The following is a 23,651-nucleotide window of genomic DNA, read 5'->3' on the forward strand; positions in this document are numbered from 1 at the left end:
AACCACCTTCTTTCACAAGAAAAGAAAAAGACGGTCTACTGTTTTACAGACAGCTTTTTCCTACTCATCCTTTTTAAGGCCAACTACGTGCAGAGCATGTGTGTGGCAACACATCATCACTGCCCCTTCTTCTCCAGAAGGAGGAATACAGGTTTTATACAGAAGACAACAACATGGTTTTCTAAAATTTTCCTAACATGCCAAAGGTTACTTACTTATATATTCTATTTACTTATCTGCAAAAATATATATATTTTAATATTTATAACACATATGCTTCATGTAATACACATACATATCTTATAGAAAGTCACTTGAAAGGATTTCTTTTATTACTATAAAGATTAAGAAATCAATGGGTTAAGTGTGCAAACTTAAGAGAACACCTGTGCAGATCACCAACATATAGTGACAGAAAAGACAAAATAAAAGTAAGAAAACCGCGGAATGTTTACATTCTTATGACCACACGTATGGGGACAGCCAAGAGCACAGTCAGAGATTAAGCAAATAGAGCAAAGGGTCTGACAGACACTGAGCTGAGCAGACCCCTCAATGGAACTTCTCGGCCAGCAGCCCCGATGCTGGTGATGTCATCCCGAGAAAGGGACACGTGATGAGGCACATCACTCTTGGGGCCTAAAACCTGTGCTATGATTAGCGATCCTTAATGGATAATGTAGGGAAGAATTTCAGAGGAGCCTGAACCGAGCAGAAAGGAAAAGCACGAAGAGGAACTTTTGAGTTACCACATAAAAGCATCACCCTGGGCTCCTCTAATTTCCCACTGTCTTGATACCACAGATGCAGGTCACTAAAGACCACAGAGGTTCTTATCTTGACTCAACCGTCCCATAGAAGTAACTGCTGCATGGAAGGAGAAACTACAGGTTTGTCATATTCCTAGGTGAATAGGTGAACCACGCAAAAGCTTTTACCTGGAAGTATTATTTCAGGAAATCCCATTTTTCGGGCAATGGCAGTTGATCTATCCACCAAGTGCGAAAAATTCTTCTGAACCTGTGTAAGGTCACCTGGCAAAAGCTTCAAAGATACCCAAAGTCCTTTAAAGAAACAAAGAATGAACTTTTAGCTCTTTTTATGATCGATACCAAAAATACCCATAGAAAACTGAAAAATAAAATATACAGATATTTTATTATAAAAATGTAAATGCTCCCCCAGTTAGCTTATCATTTTCATGACATTCCTATCAAAATCACAACAAGACTTCCTTGAGAATTTGACAGAGGTATGAATGAACACATGTTTACTTGGGGGAAAAGAAACACAAATAAAGATAGCCCCTATCAGAGACCAAAATATTGTAGAGCTATAATGAAGTATTTTACTAGTGGTAGAAAAGATATATATAAATCAATGGAAACAATTAGATTAAGTACTATAATATATAGCAATTTAATATATAGTAAAGATGCATAACAAATCCTGAAAAAAGAAACAACATCACAAATGTGCTGGAATAATTTTCTTGCTACTTAAAAAGAGAATCAACTAATTTCTCACCTCACTTTTTCATTAAAATAAATTCCTAATAAAATAAAAAAATAAAATGAACCTTTTTTCTAAGTATAGACAAATGAAGAAATCACATACAGAAAGAATTATCTAGGGGCACCTGGGTGGCTCAGTTGGTTAAGCGTCTGACTCTTGATTTCGGCTCAGGTCATGATCTCAGGGTCAAGGGACTGAATCCCATATGGGGCTCTACACTCACTGGGGAGTCTGCGTGAGGATTCTCTCCCTCTGCCGCTCCCCACACTTGTGTCCATGTGCACATGTGTACTCTTTCTAAAGTAAATAAATTAATCTCAAAGAAAAAAGAATTATCTACACACAAATGGAAAGTTTTGATATTTATAAAGAAGTGAAAGGCACGCTATAAATGGGTGAAATACCTATTATGAAATTACAAGAAAAACAACAAATAAATAGAACCTGTATAGACAATTCACAAAGAAATGCATGAAGCTGGCAAATATTTAACAAATCAAAAATTGAAAAATACATGTTCTATATAAAACATTGTTATCTTCATGAAAACTGAGAAGGAAAACTTTAGAAAAACTCACATAGGAATGCATAGGAAGTCTAGGTAATTCCCCATCAAGTAGGTTTTTTTCTAACTGCAAGAGAACTACGGAAGTCTACTTTTCACATTTCAAATAGGTAAATTTTTTTTTTTTAGTTTTTTTTTTTTTTTTTTGAGAGAGAGAGAGCACATGAATAGCAGGGGAAGGGGAGAAAATCCTAAGCACGCTCCATGCTCAGCACAGAGCCTGACACATGGCAGGATCTCATGACCCTGAGATCATGACCTGAGCCAAAATCAAGAGCTGAGCACTTAATCAACAGAGCCATGCAGGCGCCCAACAAATAGATTTTTAACTATCAGGTCACCAAGCAGGCACCATGGTAATTAGCACCACTGGCAGAAGTTGATGGAAAGCAATCTGGTAATATGGGTATCTTTGAGTTGGAGCCTGTTCCCATCATTTGCCCCAGCTGTCCTACTTCTGGGAATTTTCTTGGGGAGATAACCCTAAATATGGAAAAAGCTTCACATATAAAAGTAGTCACAGCAGAGTTATTTAAATTTATAATGGGGACAAAATAGAAAACACTTAAATGCTTCCCTAGGGGGATCCAAGCAATGCAATATCATGCAGCCAGCCACAGAAACAATATTTGTTATGAGCATAAAAACATTTGAAAAGCACTTGCTTTGTTAAGCAGCAAGAGAGCAAATACTTTTTTTCACTTTTCTGACAGGAATTACTCATGCACAGCAATTTACTTAGTATAAGGATTTTCCACTCTAATAAATCATATCCTAGGTTAGGGGTTCTAAAATAACAGATATGTATTTCATTATTTATTTCCAGATTCTTTTTTATTTTTAAAGATTTTATTTATTTTACAGAGAGAGAGAGAGATCACAAGTTGGCAGAGAGGCAGGCAGAGGGAGAAGGAGAAGCAGGCTCCCCACCAACTAGAGAGCCCGATGCGGGGCTCGATCCCAGGACCCTGAGACCCCAACCAAGCTGAGAGCAGAGGCCTGAGCCAATGAGCCACCCAGGTGCCCCCAGATTCTTTTTTTTTTTTTTTTTTAAGATTTTATTTATTTGACAGAGAGAGAGATCGTAAGTAGGCAGAGGGACAGGCAGAGAGAGGGAGGGAAGCAGGGTCCCCGCTGAGCAGAGAGTCCGATGGAGGGCTCCATCCCAAGACCCTGGGATCATGACCTGAGCCAAAGGCAGAGGCTTTAATCCACTGAGCCACCCAGGAGCCCTTATTTTCGGATTCTTTAATGCTTCCTCACATGTCTTTTCTCCCCAGATCAACTGTGAACACATGGAAAATGAAATGTGCTGATAATAATGTGTTTCCTGATTGCTTCTGCTTCAGTAGAAGATAGTTCCAGGATGGTAAAAAAACAAAAAGTGACCCATCTTCAAAATTGTCCCCAAATCATCACCATCGTGGTATTTGAATTATAAAATTTTAACTGGTTTTTTAAAAATACTATTCGAATTTAAAATGCAGTTTCAATGAGTAGAATTTCTTAGTTAAAACTGTGTCAACAGGACGATATATGGAAACACTAAAAACAACTCAAAGTGTTTTGATAGCTAGCCCATTATTTCATATTATTATCTGTTCAGGGGTGCCTGGGTGGCTCGGGTCATGATCCAGCCACTGGGCTCCCGGCTCTGTGGGGAGTCTGCTTCTCCCTACCCCAACTTTTGTGTGCACTCTCTCGCAAATAAATAAATCAAATCTTTAAAAAAAATGAATATCCATTCATTTGGTCTCTTTACTCTTAATATTAGGTAATGTAATGGGACAAGCATTCCGAGGGTGGTACATAATTATCCCCAAACTTGACCCTCCTTGTGCATTTACCTAGCTAGAATCAGCATTGGGATTGTAGGGGAGACAAAACTGAGAAAGGGCTCCTGGGATAAAAATTTGTTCCACAGAATTTACAAAACAGAGCTGTGATCCAAACCCGTGCTGAGTGCAGCCTCTAAGCTCTTCAGTGTTAAATGCATTCAGCAGGAAGCTGCAGGGAGCCGTCCCCAGCAGGGTCTGCTCTGCATCAGAGAAAGGTAGAGAAAAGCTTCTGCAGTCCAAGGACACAGCTCCAGTGCTGCCCCCACAAGTCCCCTCCCAGCTTAGGGCGCAGGGGTGTGTACCTTGTCCTTTGTGATTCACTTCCTTTGCTGCTATCACCTTATTCAAGACTGAAGTGAGTGGCTCATTCTCCCCAATCACATGGGATGTTATCAGGGGTGACATGATTAGCTGTCTCTGCCGGATGTACGTTTCCATTGCAATTCTGGGAAAGTTAGAAATGAGAGGTTTAAAAAAAAAAAAAAAAGAGGAAGTTTCTATAGCATAGCTTCAGATAGGATGGGTCCTATGGAAGTAATTTGGAAATCTAAACACTACACATACCTCACTAGAGGACTCTCCCTTTCCTTTATTTTTCCATTGGGGACCTGTCTTGGTCATTTCCAAGATGAATTTGGTGTCCAAGGTAGGCACCCAATGGAAAAAGGAAAAAAACAACCTCCCAAGAACAAATAAAACTGATGGCAAATGTTAAAATCAGAGGCAAGGCCTGATGCTCTTTGTGAGGTGGGGGAGGCTGAAGTCATGGAACTGTAGCAGCAGTGGGGATGGGAGAGGTGACCTGGCCTCCGGTCCTGGTTCTACCTGACATAAGCTCTGGGGCCTCAGTTTTCTCATCTGTAAAATGGGCCGAGATCACCCACCTGCAGAGGCCTCCATCTGGCACCAGCACTCACGCACGCAACAGCTTTCGGAGGGTGCTCTCAGACCCTCACAGTGAGAGTGAGATGGCACAGCCACCGGCAAACCGGCTTCACTCTCATGATCGACCGGGCTGAGATCCAAGACCCAAACACAGCCCCTCCTGACAGCGCAAGCGCTCAGGAAGCACAGATCAGCCTGCTGTGGGTCAGCGGGCTCCCTCTCTGCTGTGGTCTTGTTCTCTCGCCCACCACGACAGAGGCCAACCTCCTCTGCAGGCGTCTGATCTGTGCCAGGACAGCAGCGAGGAAACCTACTGCGGTGTCTCACTGAAGAGCGAGGTGGCTGCGGACTGAGTGGCTGCCTTCAAAGGACGCTCCCTTAGACGGACTAGCAGAATCTATCCAGGAGGCTCTCCTCATAGAATACGCTGTAAAGCTTATTGATGAGGTAAGTTATGAAAGCATCTGCCATAAATCTTGGGAGTTAAAAGCCAGAGACTGTGATCTGCATCACGAATGCTTTACGGTGCCTGTTGGCTGCAGGTGCCTGTTGGCTGCAGTGACGGGTAATCAAATTAGGGCTGGGTTCCTCAGAAACTCAGAGTGCATTATCACACAGTGAAGGCGACCTCAGGGCTGTTTCAACACAGCTTCGGGATGGGAGCTGGTTCAGAGATGAGGCAGGCAGGCACACAACCAAAGGAAGAAACCCCCCTCAGAAGTGAAACAAGCATATAGAATAACGTCCACATCCATGCGTGCTGCTCCTATCACGTACATACACATCTCATATGCATATCTAGGTAATGATCTAGGTAACCTATAATATCTAGGTAATGATAGGTAACGTGTAACAGTGATACACAGTTAACATTATACATGTATATGTAACAGGAACACTCATGGACGTGAAGGTTCTTTATGTCTGTATTTATCGTAAGTATAATATATACATTTTAATATATCTATATACTCATATTTATTCAATATATTATTTTATATTTATTCATTAATGTTTAAGATAGTCATATTTAATATATTGATACATTTAACTTAATGTATTAATGTAAGATTATAGTTAGTAAATTATATTTGTTACACTTAACATATCTATTTAATATATTTGAATGTATATATATATATATATATATATATATATTTATATTGGGATCAGCATCCATGAACTTGAAAGTCACCTCATTAATTCATACTAGCACTAAGCAGCATAAAATATTTACCTCACCACATTCTTAGAGGGTTAATACATAGGTAGTAGGGTATTACATAAGCCCTTTTAAAAAATTATTTATAGCAGCCTCTGGGTGAAGGAAGGAACTGCTACTTAGCAAGAGCTGTCTGTACTATTACATTTAGAAACTGGTTTAAAGCTGCTGGGCTTTAAACTGAATGAGAAGATATTTATACTTTAAATAAAATTATATATCATGCATAGTTTTTGTAGAAAAAATAGAAATACAGAGTAAACAAAATTGGCAAAATTTTGTTAAATTTTAAAAAAAAAGGCAAAATCACCTTTTGCCACATCAACAGAAAGAAGCACTGTTCATTATGGAGTATATTCTCTGAAATATCCAAATTTTGAGGCTTTTAAAGCACTGTAATAGTTTATATTCCTATAACTACTGTATAGTTCCTTCTACCTAGCCATACTCTGGATATTATATTTTTAAAATTCAGTCAAACCAAATACCAAAACTCCTTGTTTAAACCAAATTGCACTGATTCTCAATGAATTTATGGGCCATTTCTTTCTGTGTATGTGTGCACGTTTGTGTGTATATATATACACATACATTATTTTATGTTCATATCCTTATGAAGTTCTACTAATTATATAGTAACAATATTCATTCTCTTTTAATACACATTGCAAACATTTTACTAAATTTTATTCTGTACCTAAGTTATTTAAAATTTTCGTGTGGTTTACCTGCCAATTTTTCTTTTTCAGTCAGATCTTTGAGTCTGACTCAGCAAGGCCTCCCACTCACCACTATTATATAAAACTCAGATTTTCCTATAGTATTTTAAGATTTTAGTTCTTATACTTACACATTTAATGGTCTGAAATTTCCCGTGGCACACGATGTGAGACAGGTTCTAACCTGGGTTTCGTAAATGGGTGCTAATTGTGTCAAACAGTTCATTTCTGCATAGTTCCTGTTTCTCCACTGATTTGTGCTATGATTTTTTAAAAATCGTATGTTAATTTCAGTATCCTTGGGCTGGTTTCCAGAGTCCTCAGCGGTTCTACTGATCTACTGTGGCAGCTGCAGGCCGGCTGAGACAGTCACCTTCCTCACTGATAGGACCGCTCCATTAGGGCTCCATTCCAGCATGGTCTGCCATCTCCTCGAGGCCGCCACCACCCACGTCCAGGATAAGGCGACCGCAACTGCTAGAGCCTTGATGTTCACACATACACTTCTTCAGAGGACTGTGGGTTCACACCTGCTGGCCCATGACCCACAGGCGCCTACACAGGGTTCCAGCTCCTGAAGCTCAGCCCAGAGACCTTAGCGAACTCTTCAAGCAAACCTTTGGTGTCCTTCCCCAAGAGGCACCAAGGCATTACTAGTCAGCCCCTCACTCTCCAACCTCCTTAACATCTTCTACCCGAGTGTGCTCTCCAGCTGGAAGCTTGTTAGTGGCAGCCTCCTGACCCACCAGACCACATTTTGCACTCTAACAAGATCTCCAGGGAACCCTGAGCTGTCCTACAGGATGCTCTGTCCTCGGTAATACCTGTTTCTGACAACAGAGTGCAAATATACTCTGGCCTTTGTGACACCTACGAGCCACCATTTTCTGGTTTCTGGTGCAGATACAGATTTGCCCCTTCTATTCCATCGGTCCTTTCTATCGAACCAGAAAAGTTGGGCTTACTCTCCTACATGTGATCTCACTATAAAGGACCCTGAATAAAGTCTTCTGTTGGCTTCTATCTCACAATCTTCCAGTTACAAGGCTTTCCATCTGGAACTGAGCAAATGGTTCCTAGCACCTGGTTCTGTGTTAACAGATCATTCAAAGAATTCATCCAGGTCCGGGATCAATGCCAAAGTACTTACTGCTGAAAGGGAATAAAATGCTGCTTTTCTTCATCATCCACCTTCCCATGTATGATATCAGTGATATCCATCACTAGGAAAAAGATAAAACTTAATTAAAGAACTTAACTGTGTCAGGCTTCAGTAAGTTACTATGGAAAACTATAGTATCTGCAAACACAGGACACTTGGGAAGTGAGATACCACATGGGGACACTTAGGTCTTTGCCAGTGATGACTCCCGGTGCCCAGCCTGCAGAACAATTCATCAGGAGCTCAAACACAGAGCTCAGGGTTTGGATTTTTCTCAGATCAATCCCGCAGACTACCCACTTCTTAAAATTCTACACAACCAAATGCTAAATTCTTGAGAAATCGGAAACCAGATTGGTTTTGTTTTGTTTTGTTTTTTAGCAAGCCTGCATTCAAAGACACAGAGCACACATATTTTATATCAGGAGTGCCAACAGAATGAGGACTTGAGAGAGAAACTCAAGACTCGAAGGGGTCAACCAACTCTTGGACTTGACGTGGTCGCACCTGGCTTCCACATTCACTAGGGAAGGCAGGGCAGGGCACCAGCACCACAGAACAGAAGATCGCACAGTGATTTGCTTCTCTACACACAAGAAGAGCAACAAATACAGCACATCCTGTGCCTACAGCATCTGTTATCTTACTTATACTGACACTATTATTTGCCCTACTTTACAAGGCCAGGAAACACCGGTGCCTGGGTGGCTCAGTCGGTTAAGCTCAGGTCATGATCCCAGGGTCTGGGATCGAGTCCCGCATTGGGCTCCCTGCTCGGCGGGGAGTCTGCTTCTCCCTCTGCCCTTCACCCTGCTCATGGTCTTTCTCTCTCTCAAATAAAATAAAATCGTAAGGAAAAAAAGAGAGAGAGAGAGAAATGAGGACACCGAGCACAGGAAAGGTTGCCCCAGACCAGAACTTTTAAGCAGTGACGCTGGGGTATGAACCCATCAGCAATTATGGGACCAAATCACTTACGCCAACAATGCCCCGCTGCCCAGAAACTAATAAGTGGGCCACCCTACAGCTGTTCAGACCAGGCAGGGCCCACAGCCAAGAGGCTAGCCCTGGGTTAATGAATTACAATCGGGCCATAAAACACACACTCACCATGCACTACCCAGATAACCTGTTTGGAGATAGGAGACATTTCTCAGATGAAAAACTAAAGGACAAGAAGGAAATGCCTTCTCAAAAGAACCCAAACCACAGTGGGTAAGGCTGGGGAAATAATAATGTTGGTGAAAGGATGCAAAAGCTTGCTGTCAGACAAGACCCCTGCAAACACTGTACCAAAAAAAAAAAATAACCAACAACCAAAAACCTGAAAAATCTGTCTGGCACCACCCCCCTTCCAAGGGGCGGCTCATCTGTCGATGCCATCATGCAGTTACTCCAGATCTCTGCTGATCGATGCTTTGCATCGAGCCTCAGAGTAAATGACAGTTCTCTGAGTACACACACACACACCACTCCACCCCACCCCCCCTTAAACAGAAAAGCAACCAAAAGCTGCAATCCTGATGTTCAAATCTCTTCAGCCCATTTTGAATGACAGTGACTTTAAACATGCCCTAAATTCTTAGCTTTGTGGGTTGTCATATAAATGGCTAAGTCCCTTCCCTTTTCTGAGATTTCATTTTAATGCTCTGTCAGGAGGAATGCCGTGCCTCCTCAGAGACTGGCAGGCCTTGAGCAGCCAGTGAGAGGGCAAGGTTGGTCAGGGAATGACCATGCACACGGCCTCATGGAGAGGAAGCCTTGTTACCCACACAACCCACAAGGTCAGTCCTGCCAACATTCTCTGGCCATTTGTTCCAGGAGAATTACGGCCTTTCATCGACCGCTTTCAAAACTTCTCAGTGACTGAAACATCAATGTACAACCAGGAATGTATTTCCTTAATCGAACAAACTACAGAAGAAAATGCACGGCCTCTTGGGAGGTTGTGGGGCTTGATGTAAGCCAAGGACCCTCTTTGAGAGGGGCTACAAATCCAATGTTGCCTTTGAAGAGTGAATCGTCCAGGCAGGCAAACCACTTTCCAGGAAGAGTTTTACTGGACTGAAATCAGCCCACGGGTGGGGAGAACAAGTCCCAACAAGGGTTTACTGAGATCCTACCGTGCACAAGGCACTGTGTGGGGTGCCACCGAGGGAGAAACAAAGGAGGCGGGGTCTAGGTGAGGACTCGGAACCCCCCAGAAAAGATAACTGGAAGCCCCAGGCAGTAAACGCTGTGTGTCCAATACTCACATTGACAACCAAATTCATCTTGCACCGTCTCTGGCTTTTCCCTCCCTCCTATAGTCAATTGTGTGTGTGGTGGGGTAAAATCTGCTATTTTAGCCATTCTTAAATGTACAGTTCAGCAGCATTAGGCACATTCACCATTTGTGCGGCCATCAGCGCCCTCCCTCTCCAGAACTCTTCCATCTTCCCAAAATGAAACTCTATCCCCCTTAAACACTAACCCTCCCCTTTCCCCCTCCGCACAACCCCCAGCAAGCACCACTCTACCTCCCGTTGCTCATAATGAATCTGACCACTCTGGGCACCTCACACAGGTGGGAGTGGGACCATGCCATGTTTATCTTTTTGTGACTGGCCTATTTCACTTTGCACAGCAGCCCCAAGGTTCAGTCATGTTGTGGAATTTCCTTTTCCTTCTCAGTCTGAATGATAGGTCACTGTCTGGACGGACCACATTTTCCTTATCTATTTATCCACCCACGGACACTTGGGTTGCTTTTACTTCTTGGCTAGTGTGAATAAGGCTGCTCTAAACCCAGATGTACAAGTATCCTGAGGCCTTCTGCTTCCAGTTCTTCTGGGCGGACACCCAGAAGTGGGATTCCTGGGTCATAAGTTCAATCGCTGGAGGCCCTGCCATGCTGTCCTTTACAGTGGCTGCGGCGTTTACAGTTGTCTCTGGGTCTTTCTGTACCTGCTACTCCAAAAGGTCTTCGGAGCCCACATGTGTGCTTTTTGCCCTCCTTCAGCTCCATGTGGCCCACCCGGACAATCTGGCACACGAGGCTGATGCGGGGCCGGATGAGGTCTGTGCTACTGAGGTCCTACAGGGACAGAGAGCACGCAAAAAGGAGATCGAGCTGCATCACCCTGTCACCTTTGTTTCTCTTCCCACTCGACAACAGAACACCATTCAGAGAGTTCTTTCTCGTGCTGAAATAGCAGAACCACTCCCTCCCTCCCCCGTTCCCATCCAAGAATGACCATGGCATCAGTGGAAAATGACTGTATTCAAAAAAGGAAGGAATTTGTTTGATTTCCCAGTTCCTACTTCAAATCGAGAAATCTGATCATTTTCAATCTAAAGTCTCTAACTTATCAGTTTAAGCAGGGTACTTAAAAGTCGGGACACCTGTCATTGCTGCTTTATATTCCGCCAGGATATGGCGGAGCCCCTGAAGCATGCCAGTGTCAAAGGGAATCAAAACTTGCAAGATGCTGATCTTTACTGGGGGTCTACACAGGTTGGTGATATTTCACTTCATCTTCCAAATAATCCTGTGAGACAACTATAACAGAGAAATTTACATGTGCTGGTTTCTGTAATTATTCATCTGTTTTACGAGAGGTATTCACTGAGAGCTTCTGGGTGTATGAGGATTAACAAAAGATGTGTAGATGAGATGTCTCTGTTTTTTTGCGGTTCATATTCTACACTTGTTTGTATTCTTAAGGATGGGTGAGTAAACCCATGAATGAGCTCACATATCTCATTCTCTTTAACGTGAGGAATAATTTAATTGCATCTCAAATTCCTTTCATGAAACAGCTGTCCAAGGCCTCCTTACTGAATCAAGAATTACTTTCTCAATAGTCATTCCATATCCATCCTCTATAATTTAGGGAACACAGGTCTCCAAGATAGGAATACAGAACAACAATAACAACGACCCTGAATTTCTGCTCTAGGTTTTGTGAGGCTTCTCTTAATAACAGAAAGATAAAGACTCAGGGTGACTAGTTACATAAATTGTGACACACGGTTACTGTTCATCAAGGTACAATCATCTGTAAAAGAAGTTTTTGTAGAATGTTGAGTGATCAAGGAAGTAGTCACATTTTATTTAACTGAAACGGATGGACATGAAATCTGCACCCCAAGAAGATCCCGATCAGCGGGGGGAGGTTTTGGAGGGGAAAGGGGATGAAATGCAGCTTTTCTAAAATGCTTTCAGGCAGAAGATGGACCAGAAAGTCAATAATTCCTTTTTTATTGTTTTTTTCAAGGTACACATTGACTGATAAATGTCTTTTAGGGAAAAATCCACATGTCTGTGAACTGAGGAAGGGAGGTTTTAAGAAGAGTTCCAGCTCTTTCTCTTTGTTTACCAGATGGTAGAGAGACAGGTGGGTCAATGCACGAGTAGTAATCACACCCGACTTGTCCCAGAAACGGGATGTTAACAGAGGGAATGGATAAGAAGGAGAAATGAATGAAGGAGAGATGTGATAAGCCTATACTGGGTCCACTACTCTGTATCATGTTTTTAGGCGTTTTCTCTAAGACTCTATTTTCCTTGCATATGAGTGGCAAGAGAATAAGGAGATAAAATATGTGCGTGGGCTTAAGGGAAGAAGGCAGAGAAGGAAGAGAGCGTCTCCTGCAGGCCTCATAGAGAGCAGGTGGCAGCACTCTAAGGCACTTCAAGCTCTGATGTCCTAAAAAAGGGAGAGAACCCCAAGAAAATTCCAGTCCCAGAGAAAGAGAGTCATCATGCCCAGGCTATAGCCCAATAAATTTCCTTCCTCCTGGCCCATGTAGAGCGAGCAGCACCCCTCCTTCCTTGGAGAAGAGGAGGAATACAAGGTAAAGTCCATTAAAATATGAGGAGACAAAAAAGTCAAGATCCCCAGCTTTGCCTGAGCTGTCTCCTGGGTCTGGAATGCTCTTCTCTTTATCAGCATTGCTCACTCTCTTGTCAACTTCAGCTCTTGATCAAATGGCCCCTTCTCACGAAAGTCAGAAACTCCCTTCCCCAGCCCAGAAACTCCCACCATCCCCCCAAGTACTTATGACTTCTAACATTCTATATAACATACTCGTTTATTGGATCATTGTTTCTTACTGTCTCCCTGTTTTGGAGAAAAGCTCCTTGACCAGGGATGTTTTTTCTGATATGTTCACTACTGTGTCTCAAGAGCCTAGGTCAGTGGCTGGCATCTAGTGGGCGCCCGATAAATATTTGCTCAATAAATGAGCGGTTATTCCTGCTAGGGGGGTCACGATGATTCTCCTTTTCAGCTTTTCATTTCGGAGGTTTTGCCATATACTCACCATGAACATCTGCTAATATCATAAGCACAAAGAAATGATTAGATGTAAGGTATGACTTACAGTAAAAACCGCTTGGAGGTTATTAAGCTTCTCTATTTCCTTGGGCATCCCGTTACTGCCCCAACGAATTAGGTAATTCTCACTGGTGAAGGAAAAAAAAAAATTATCCTTAAGGGCTAACTGGCACTGCAGCTATCTGCGGCACAGACTTCACAGGGTCCAAGGAAGACCCCAAAGAGCCCCGCTGAATTTATCAGGCAAGTGTCAACGTAACACCCAAGTGGGCCCCTCCCTGGTCCCCCGGCTTTGGAGAAGTGAGCGTGCCATAGCCAGGCTCCGTGACACACGCCCAGCGTGGATTTGGGACAGGCACACACGCAGCAGCTCCTGCCCGGTTCCGCCTGGCATCTTTCTTCCACCTCCGGATCTTTGCGTTAAGATCTTCAGCTTTGCCGAACCAGGAATATAACTTTAGAATAATCATTCCAAATCCATGCCCTGGAATCCAGTCCACCACATCCAGATAAAATTTCGATTATAGAAATAATTTGTCAGTAACTACTTTTAACCATCTGCTCAAAAACCGATCCGTTTTCTTAGTTGCTCAGCTAAGTGACAGCGTGACCATAGGGTTGAATGAAACCTACTACCATTCACTACAGTTTAAAAAAAAAATTTGTTTTTTTAACAGACTTTATTTTTTAGAGCAGTTTTAGGTTGACAACAAAGCTGAGTGGAGGGGAGAGAGTTCCCAGAGCCCCCTGCCTCCTGGCCCCCCACACAGCCTCGCCCACTATCAGCACCCCCCAGCACGGTGGTATATTCGCTACAGTGAAGAACCCACACGGATACCTCAACACCTCCCCCGATCCCACCCCCTGGCCCCGAGTCCACAGTTCACCTCAGGGTCCACTCTTGGTGCTTGCATCCTACTGATCTGCACTAATGTAGGATGACACACAACCACCATTACAGAATCGCACGAAACAGTTTCACTGCCCTAAAATCCTCTGCGCTCTGCTGACGCATTCCTCCCTTACCCCATCCCCCATGGTCTTTTAAACACTTTGTCCTGATCTCCTTGTTCTGATAGCTTTATAGGATTCTAAGACCCAGGGAGCACACAATCTGTCACTGTAGTGTTCCCACAGCCACAAAGAAAGGCTTAGTAGCCTGAAGGATTTTATTTTCTACCACTTAACGATCCTATCCCTTTTCTATCTCCCGCTCTCAAACGAGCAAAGGGCTCCTCAGGTAGGTGGCAGGTAAAGGCTGGGTGTTTCTGCAAGGTCAACAGTGGATGGCCTGGGACCCCACTACCTGATGAAGGTGGACTGGTCTGGATCATAGAGGGCCATGAACAACTCAGCGTCTTCCCCAATGTTGCAGACAAAGTTCTTGAAGTTCACGTAGAGGCCATAGGTGTGGACGGCACTGAAGACAGACTGGGCCCGCAAGTCCAGGTTCTGAAGAACTGACTTAACACACAGGAAAAGACAGAAAAGCCTCATGGTTGCAGCAAACAGGGAATAATGGCAAAGACATGGGCCATCAAATGGGGACAAATATAATCGCCAGTTGAGGGGAGAAGCACTGACTGAGAAGAAAGTGTGTGTACGTGGCCAGATGATTAAGTGAGCAAAATACAATCATTATGATTTGGATATCAAGACTGTCCTACTCATGGGGTGCCTGGATGGCTCAGTCATTTGAAGGTCTGACTCCTATGATTTCAGCTTAGGTCAAGATCTCGGGGTCGAGAGATCGAGCCTCACATCAGCCTCAGTGCTCGACAGGGAGTCTGCTTGAGAGTCTCTCCCTCTCCCTCTGCCCCTCCCCCACCCTATACATGTCTCCCCTCTCTCTCTCTCTCTCTCTCTCTCTCTCTCTCAAATAAACAAATAAATCTTAAAAACAAAAACAAAAACAAAACCCACAGAACCCAAACTGTCCTGTTCAGGCCCTCGAGCCCAGCGAATTCAGTAAGTGCTATCTCAAGATGACAACTCATGGCTTAGTAGCTTCAAGAACTTCTCATCTCCCACAAGGCTTCTGAATGAACCTCAGAGGCATAAAAATCATGATCCATTATCTCTCTTTTTTGGGAACACTTCTCATTGCACAAAAGACATTCCACTAGAAAGGCTTCATTCTCAAGTGTGGTTAGACATTAGATCCAGAAACACAATTAAATATTATCACAATTGTGCTAAAAAAACAAAACTACAAACTAAATAAACAGAAGCCTTTAGTCATTAGAACAGAAAGACTGGAAGAATATTTACCAAAATATCAATATAGCTTGGTCTGTGCCATCATACTCTGGGGCATTTTTCTTGTTCTCTTTCTCTGTATTCTCCTCATTTTTATTTAATGTCTAATTGTTGCTTTCAAAACCTTTCAAATGCTTTATATTTAAATATTATTTTATTGAGTTTGGAAACTGTATTGTGTATATCAAATACAGCAGGTTACACAGAACAAAGGCTCCCTCCCACCCAGTTCTCCTTCCTAGAGGCAAGGATTAATTGTCAATTTCTTGTCTATCTTTTTGGAGTTAGTCTATGCATATGCAAACACAGAGGTCTGTATATGCCTTTTTGAGACACAAAGACTAGTGCTTTGTACACTGTTCTGAATCTTGTTCTTTCTATTAATGCAGGTCTTTGTAATCTTTCCGTATCAGAAGGTATACTGTTGCCTCATTTTTTTGTTGTTTTGCTTTTCAATGAGGCACCAAATGACTTTCTAAACATTTCTGCCTCTTGTGGTCAATGACTCCCTTTCTCTCATTAAAAACCAAAGTAAAAATGGAATGTCAGTGACCCAAATCTGCACACTGGAGGAAGTACCTTTTCTTCTTGGATCTTTTCCTCAATCCTTTTTGAGGCCATTTCATGGGCCTTGAAGAGGGCAATGGTGCTGGTTTCATCTGGGTCCAGGATGTTCCCATTGTCATCTCTCACCACCAGATCTAACCCAAGCATTCTAGAAAGAAAACAGTGACCAGTGAGTCTCCTCATTAAGAACAGACTCTTTCCTGACGATTCCCCAAGAAAGAACCCAGATGATCCATGGTTAGAAAGTTGGGGGCTAGACCAGTCAAGTTAAGAAAGTTCCTTGGCTCCTCTCTTTTTGATGTCTGCCTCCTTTCCCCAAAACTTGTGGTCAATAAGTTATGAAAACTTATGGTAGTGTTAACCAAATTCATATGATATGCAAAATATATTTATTCTACAGAATCTCCACAGGAAAGGCAAAACCATCACTGCTTCTGACCAGATTCCTCTGACCAACACTTCTTCCCAATTTTCTATTGCTTGACATAAGAACCATGATAGACCAAATATCTGGGGGCTTTGCCTGATTTCCTTTAAGTTCAACGTTGGAGGACAGCCCTTAACTCAAGACTGTCTTAAAGGCGATCAGCATGAGCTCTGCTGTCGCTTAGATCAGGATTTCCATCTTGGCTTGAATACATGCTAGCAAGAGGACTCAGGGTGATTTATTTGATTTTGCAAAGCCCTGACTTCCTCATCTGTAAATACTCCCTACCATTCAGGGTTGTTGTGAGAATTTAATGAGATAATATGTAAAGCAAGTAACACAGCATCTAGTATCTAGTTCACTCTCCATACACGGCAGGTCTTACCACAGCAACTGGCACCAGAACACGCCTGGCTGTGTGCAGTTGTAGCTCTGAGTGTTACACAAGAAAAGAGCCATATGGTCTATGCAGGGCACAATCCCTACTCAGGCTCTTATGCCCAATGTGCACCAAGAAGTTGAAAAAAAAATGTGCTTCATTCCAAGACTTGGGGACATGGTAGAAAGCGGATACTGCTATCTGAATGCCCAGCGTTCATTCCAGGAACCAGCAATTTGGGAACAGGGATGTCCAAACGGCAAGAAAGCTGAGGGATAATAGTGAAATGTGCCAAGTCTTTGGGAAGAAAGCAAAAATGTCTAATGACTGAGTCTCCCCTCCCTGTTTTATAGTATCTCCATCAACTGATTTAATCTGGCAGGTTCCTTTCCACAGCAGCCAGACCCACAGGCCACCCAGACACAGGAGTTGTGGACTTGCTGGCGGCTCAGAGACTAAGCACCGACACACAGACGAAGCAGCTTTTACAAGCTGGAGTGGGATGGCAGGCGTGTCTGGCTATTTATGGGACATTAACATCCTCTGCTGAAGATCAGAGTCCTCTAGGCCCATGTCACACTGTGATAAGACCCAAAAATACAAGACAGCATAGACACCAGGAGGGACCGGACTGAGCCCACCATCGCTGTTTCTGAAGAAATGCCTCAGCACCCAGCTAGAAATATAACCCCTGCGGATACAGTCCTATGAATGAACAAGTGACAAGGGAGGGAACAGTCCATTCTTAACCCTAAGAAGGGAGCATTACACATAGAATTTTAAGTTTAGGGTTCAAATTTCAAATTCCCCACTTACAATCTCTGTTACTTAGAAATAAATCTCCTAAGCTCACTTGGTCTGTGCTCTTTAATCACAAAATGGATTATAATCAAGAAATGCACGTGAAGGGTACACAGGAGATTTCATATAACGATTGAATCTGAATCTCGTATGCTGTAGTCACCCCAGCTTTCTTCTGAATACAGCTGTCAGCGTCTGTAACATTTAATTGAGTAGGATAATGGGCCTTACTTTAACAGGTGTCAGAAGTATATCCAAGGGTCCTGAGGCAAAGGGGCAAGGGGAAAAAAATCACCTATGCACAACTTGAGTAAATTTAGAAAACCAAACGAGATGTCAAACAGATCATCAACAAAACTGAGGAACCAACCCAGTCTTTTCAAAGCAACGAGTCAGGAGAGAAGCATCCCAGGCCATTAACTGATGAACTGACTGATTTCTCACTTTCTAAAGGGCAGTAACGTCTAGAACCTATGTATGTACTTGAGCTAATCAGATTAGCGAAGTGATTAACTCCTTAGAGGTGACTGGAGGCATAATCAACAGGCTAAAAATGTGTTTTACTCTTCTTGTAAATTTGGTTTTCATACACTACACACCATGGTCCCAGTTAGGGAACATGGGAGAGACAGACAGAGAATGTGTCTGATGCTGATTTAAAATTCAACTCTCAGAATAAAAACCGAGATTGATTCAGGCCTCGGAAAATGCCAGCGTCCTGGGATCGAGTCCCACATCGGGCTCCTTGCTCGGCAGGGAGCCTGCCTCTCCCTCTGACTCTGTCTGCCACTCTGCCTGTGCTCGCTCTGGCTCTCTCTCTCTCTGACAAATAAATAAATAAAATCTTTAAAAAAAAAAAAAAAAAGGAAAATGCGACTTCAGATGCACTGTCCCTTTCAGTCTTGTTTGGCAGCAAATTCCCATCTTCCTGATCATCTGTCATCTCCTTGACGCAGAGATCCCACACAAGGTCTGGCCTATGTGAGGCGCTGCCATATTTTTCCAACAGAAGGAAATGTTACCCAATGCAAAAAGAAAACAGTACGCATGATTCTTTTACAATTCCAAGATCAAAAGCTGAGGGCGAGGCATGTCCTTAGCATGAATGTGCCCATCTCTTTCCAAGTTCTTGGTGAAACCACCCGCGGTTTACCTGTTCCCGTGATCGATTTTGGCTGTGACCTTTTTCTTGAGCTCTGCCAGTTCGTCCTTGGGGAGGGTTCCAGACAGGATCTGGGACCGCCACTCGATCAGGCTGTATGTCATCTGCTGCAGCTGGCGGAAGAGTGTGACCTTGTTGTTCTAGGATGGGAAAATGAGGTGGAGGAAAGAACAAAAAATAAAGGTATGATGGAGGAAGGTGGAGGCGTTTGACTTGACCCTGACTTTATAAGGTGTTACTTAAGCAATTAATTTTGCCATAGAGTAAGCTGTGCACTTCAAAGGGATTTTTTTTCTTTTTTTTTTTGAAATAGGGATGGCCTTGCTCTAGGCCATTCCCACTCTGTCTCCTATTCCAAGTTTAGAATCAGATAAGCCATTGTAAATTGGATGGGATCGTCCACATAACCTAAGTTCAACCATGTCCCTCCTCTGTTCTAAACCCTCCAGGGATTTCCTCTGTCCTCCAGACACAGTAAATCACATTGTGAAACCCTTCCCATCTTGGGTTCTGCCTACATTCCCCGCTGCATTTTACACCAATCTCTCCCTCAAAAATCTGTGTTCCCTCCATGCAAAAGTTATGTCCCCTGCTCCTGAGTGCTCCAGACCCTCTCAAAATGTACTTCCTCTCCCTGGAACTGCTTTTCTCCTCTTCCCCCAAACTCACCCCCATGCCATGTCTCCTCACAGACTACAACCTCCACCAACTGCTTGCTAACCCTTACTTCTTTGTTCTCAACTGAGAAGTCTCTTGCTCAAAACCTTAACTGTGGGCTTGCTATCCCTCCCACTGCTCCTAGAATTTACTCCCATCCCAGCAATCAGAACCCAGACCACCATGGCCTGTCTGACTCTCGTCTGAGACCTAAGCTCCTACAGGACAGGACGAGGAGCTCATTCATTTTTGTAACCCTAGGACCTGGCGTAGAGTAGATGCTCTATAAAATGCACACATGCGTGAATTATGGATGGAGAAATAACTATAATTTCAGAGATAAAGGATAGTGGAAAATGAAATGGAGAATACTGTTTTAAAGGCCTCATAAAACTGTTAGACCATCCTGGAAATCGTTAGACCTACAATGATTAAATCATTATTCTGGGCTTCCTTAAGAACTTCCATACCTGGACCAAACCAACTTGTGACCAGCTCGGTATATGGACTTGTATCATTTTAAGAGTCAAATATCTGATGTCCAAGCTATTATGACCTTGGTTTTCTCTAAATGATTAATATACAGTTATATATATGATAGATCATATCACTAACATATACAATATTGTTTAACAATATTTATCTAATCCTTTTATAAACACAAGATAATTTTTAAAATATATGTGGGTATGGGGCGCCTGGGCGGCTCAGTGGGTTAAGCCTCTGCCTTCGGCTCAGGTCATGATCTCAGGGTCCTGGGATGGAGCCCCGCATCGGGCTCTCTGCTCAGCAGGGAGCCTGTTTCCCTGTTTCCCTTCCTCTCTTTCTCTGCCTGCCTCTCTGCCTACTTGTGATCTCTGTCTGTCAAATAAATAAATAAAATCTAAAAATAAATAAATAAAAAAAAATAAAATAAAATGAAATATATGTGGGTAATATGATCCGGTGTACACGGAAAGGAAGACCCTTGAGATAAAGTCTTCAAGAAAATCTGGTTTGTGTACCACTTCTAAAACATGCTTTTTTTAAAAATTTGTCTGCACCATTTATTAGTTCTACAAGGAATCATTAATGAAAGCTATGCCTTATACTGACATCTTTTTGGAAATGAGATGGTGAGTTACTTTAAAAAAAAAATAAGTGGTCTTTTTCTGGCTTTTTGGGTTGGGTTTGTGTGTGTGTGTGTGTGTGTGTGTGTAAGTTTAGGGATAAAAACTGAAATATTTGCATAAATGTAATTGAAAATTACACAACAAAGCTGCCTCAGTTTGGACCTCTGATTCAGTATTTGAAACATACTGAAACATGTTTTTTTTTTAAATAAAAATCTACACAATTCCACTCACCCCTTAAATACTACAAAATCACTACTTTTTAATTTACAGGTGAAAAGTCATGATATTTTTATATAACTATATGCTTTAAGATTATAGGAAATACTATTACCTGCTATAAAAATAATGCAACCTTACCCCCCAACACACACGTACACACCCAAAGAAACTGTGAATGGCTGGAGAGCAAGTCCTTCTGTGATCTTCTACAACAATCCCTGGGGCAGATTCCTGTGCAAGTTATCAAATACAATCAAGATACTGAAAATACCCAAGATACTCCTGAACAAAGAGTAAACTGGAGCCAAGATCCCTCAGCCCAGAAGTGGGGATGGGGGAGAAAGAGCAAAGATTAGCCCAGTGTGATCAAAGCTCTAAAAGAAGGTCAATGTTCTGTGAGAACACAAAGGAGAGGGTCGAAGAACTCCCTTACATGCGCCATTAACACTACTGATCTGAAAAATACAGACCGTGAAACCTGCTTAAAATTTTGTAAATACCTATATTCTAAGTGTTTAGCCTTTTCTGAATTGACTCTTTCTCATCAGCCAGTCTTTCAAAAGCATAAAAACACGACTTGAAAAGTTCCATTTTTAACAAGCAAAGGTAAACCCTGTTTGGTTTTTTCCCTTGGAATTCTGTATAAAATATTGCCATTCCATTTTCTTTCGAACTAAAAGAGGGAGTGAGAAATTAAGTCCATAAAATTTGCTAGTCATAAAGAGAATCCTTTTTCTCTTTCTTGCAACTAATTTGTCTGCTCTCACTTAGGTGGTTTTTTTTTTTTTTCCAAGTGTTTTCTAATTTCAATGAAGATATTAGGCTTTATATTATAGAAAGAAAAGGGGGACCTCAGACTCAGGGGATCCTCTGAGAGACAGGGCTTTGTTTGCGGCACATGTCCACAAGTTCTTGGTCTCAATTATATTAGACACTATCCAAGGCAATTTAATTACTGCCTGTTCATATCAGTCTTGTTCGCCAAGATCCCCCAGCAAAGAAGGATGAAGACAGCCATTCTTCGGAGTCACTGCCCCAAATGAATTCTGAATGGACAAGCTGGAACACACCAAAGGAGGCAATTTCCCCACTACTTAAAGGAAATGGATTTCATCGCCACATTTCCAAAACTGTTCTAAGTAGGATGTTCTGTGCACAGCTGGAGCCAGATACTTTATGGGTTTCCGGGGAAGCACATGAGGACAGGTGAGGAGAAAATCGTGCACTCCTCACGAGACCCTGAGCCAAGGACCTGAGTGTCTCCATCTGTTCTCCCAACACGCCCCCCTTCCTGTCTTCCTTCCTGAATCCTACACTGCCCAAGCCTGCCTGTTGCAGAGAACCTTCTCTGTTACCATTAATCCCAAACTTTTTTGTACTAGCAGCCACTGTCACATAATTAAGAGGGCAGGGAATTTATTTAATAATCTCTTTGACTGTCTCTGCAAAAGTCAGCACAATCCAGGGACTCGAAAACAAATTTTGACAGTTCCAATGTAAAACACACTCTCGTTTCAGTTTCAGTTACAGCAGCATGTACCAGAGAAATCTAAATGTTCTCCCACCAGAGAGTAACGGCATTTCTGCACTTGCTTAGAATTTCTCCCTCTTTCCACTTGGAGATCTCAAAGGTCTCACTTTTTACATTTCTATTCTGAATGGCATGCTCTTTCTCTAAGGATTTCTAAAGATAATAACAAACTCATAAGGAAGGGAAAAAAAAAAAAAAGCTTCTTTACCTCCAGCAATGGCAAAGAGGGATAAAGGGGCCTCCACTGTGTATTTCAGAAATTCTAGAGACCACTGGGACAACGGCACCACCTCCCTCGTGTCAGAAAACCTGGATTCTATCCCTCACTTTCCCAAAGAATGCAGAAGACAGTCAAAACACATTCCTCTGGTCCTCCCCATCTCCTCTGTCTGCCAACCCTTCCTCTTGCCTGCAGATTTTGATGTAGAGGCAAAGGGCTTGACAGCAAGTATGGGACTTGGTCTCTTATCTCTATCATTAACTGGCTAAACGACTTTGGGCAATTCACTCCTCCTGAGATACACCCAGCAGTGAAACAAAGGGACTGTGTCAGGGACCCATTCCCCAGGCTGAGCATCTGCGAGTCTATGGTGGAGACCTTACACTTAATTACTCTTTCGAGCACCTTCCTCATTAACTGGCTCTGACTCTAACCATCTCCCTCTGATGCGCTCACCGGCTCAAAGGCTCCCATCCAATTTCACCCGGCAGAGCTCTCTGCAGTGACTCCCATCTCTCTCAAACTCCTGGGGTCCGGAGCAGTGTCCCGCTTCCCGTGTGTGACCTCGGGCCACACTGCACTCTGGGAGAAAGGGAATCTGCATGGCCTGACACTCCTCCTCTCTACCCTAGTGCCTCTTTTCTTTGCCACAAAAATTCTTTGCCTGACTAGCAAATGCTTCATTTTAGAAGCAAAGATTCCACTAAGACCATTTTTGCCTCAGGATGTAGCACAAGAAATCCTGGCAGGCAGGCAAGCAAGAAGGAAACTGGAAAAGGACCCAGAGCACACCCCCTGCCCTACCCTGGGTCATGGCCACCTCTCCTCTTGTCTCTCAAGAGACAGCCAGGCCCAAGCAGGGTTTGCCATTCACAGACGGAATGCCCGGACAAGACCGAGTTTTCTATGGGAATTTTCTGTCCCTGGTAATAAGCAATCAGATGCTGGTTTCCAACCATGAGACCAGCTTAATTACACTTCAGAGCATATGCTCCAGCAGCCCATAATAACCACCCCTTCAGAAAGATTAGACTCGAGTAGCTTTAATCGGCGTGGATATGCAATGAGAGGAAGAAGGGCAATTCAT

General features: G+C 42.9%; 1 protein-coding gene across 1 annotated transcript in view; it reads right to left on the minus strand.

Moving 5' to 3' along the window:
* The window catches only part of DOCK5 (dedicator of cytokinesis 5), a 206,866-nt gene that overhangs the window by 95,510 nt on the left and 87,705 nt on the right, over nt 1-23,651 (minus strand). The window contains exons 6-13 of the mRNA XM_044225113.1: nt 18,814-18,962; nt 16,066-16,201; nt 14,534-14,691; nt 13,274-13,355; nt 10,853-10,982; nt 7,895-7,967; nt 4,221-4,363; nt 939-1,064 (exon numbers count right to left, since the gene is read on the minus strand). Coding sequence (XP_044081048.1) covers nt 939-1,064; nt 4,221-4,363; nt 7,895-7,967; nt 10,853-10,982; nt 13,274-13,355; nt 14,534-14,691; nt 16,066-16,201; nt 18,814-18,962 — 997 coding nt within the window. The remainder of the gene's footprint in view (nt 1-938; nt 1,065-4,220; nt 4,364-7,894; nt 7,968-10,852; nt 10,983-13,273; nt 13,356-14,533; nt 14,692-16,065; nt 16,202-18,813; nt 18,963-23,651) is intronic.

Source organism: Neovison vison, chromosome 11, assembly GCF_020171115.1.
Source record: "Neovison vison isolate M4711 chromosome 11, ASM_NN_V1, whole genome shotgun sequence".
NCBI lineage: Eukaryota > Metazoa > Chordata > Mammalia > Carnivora > Mustelidae > Neogale > Neogale vison.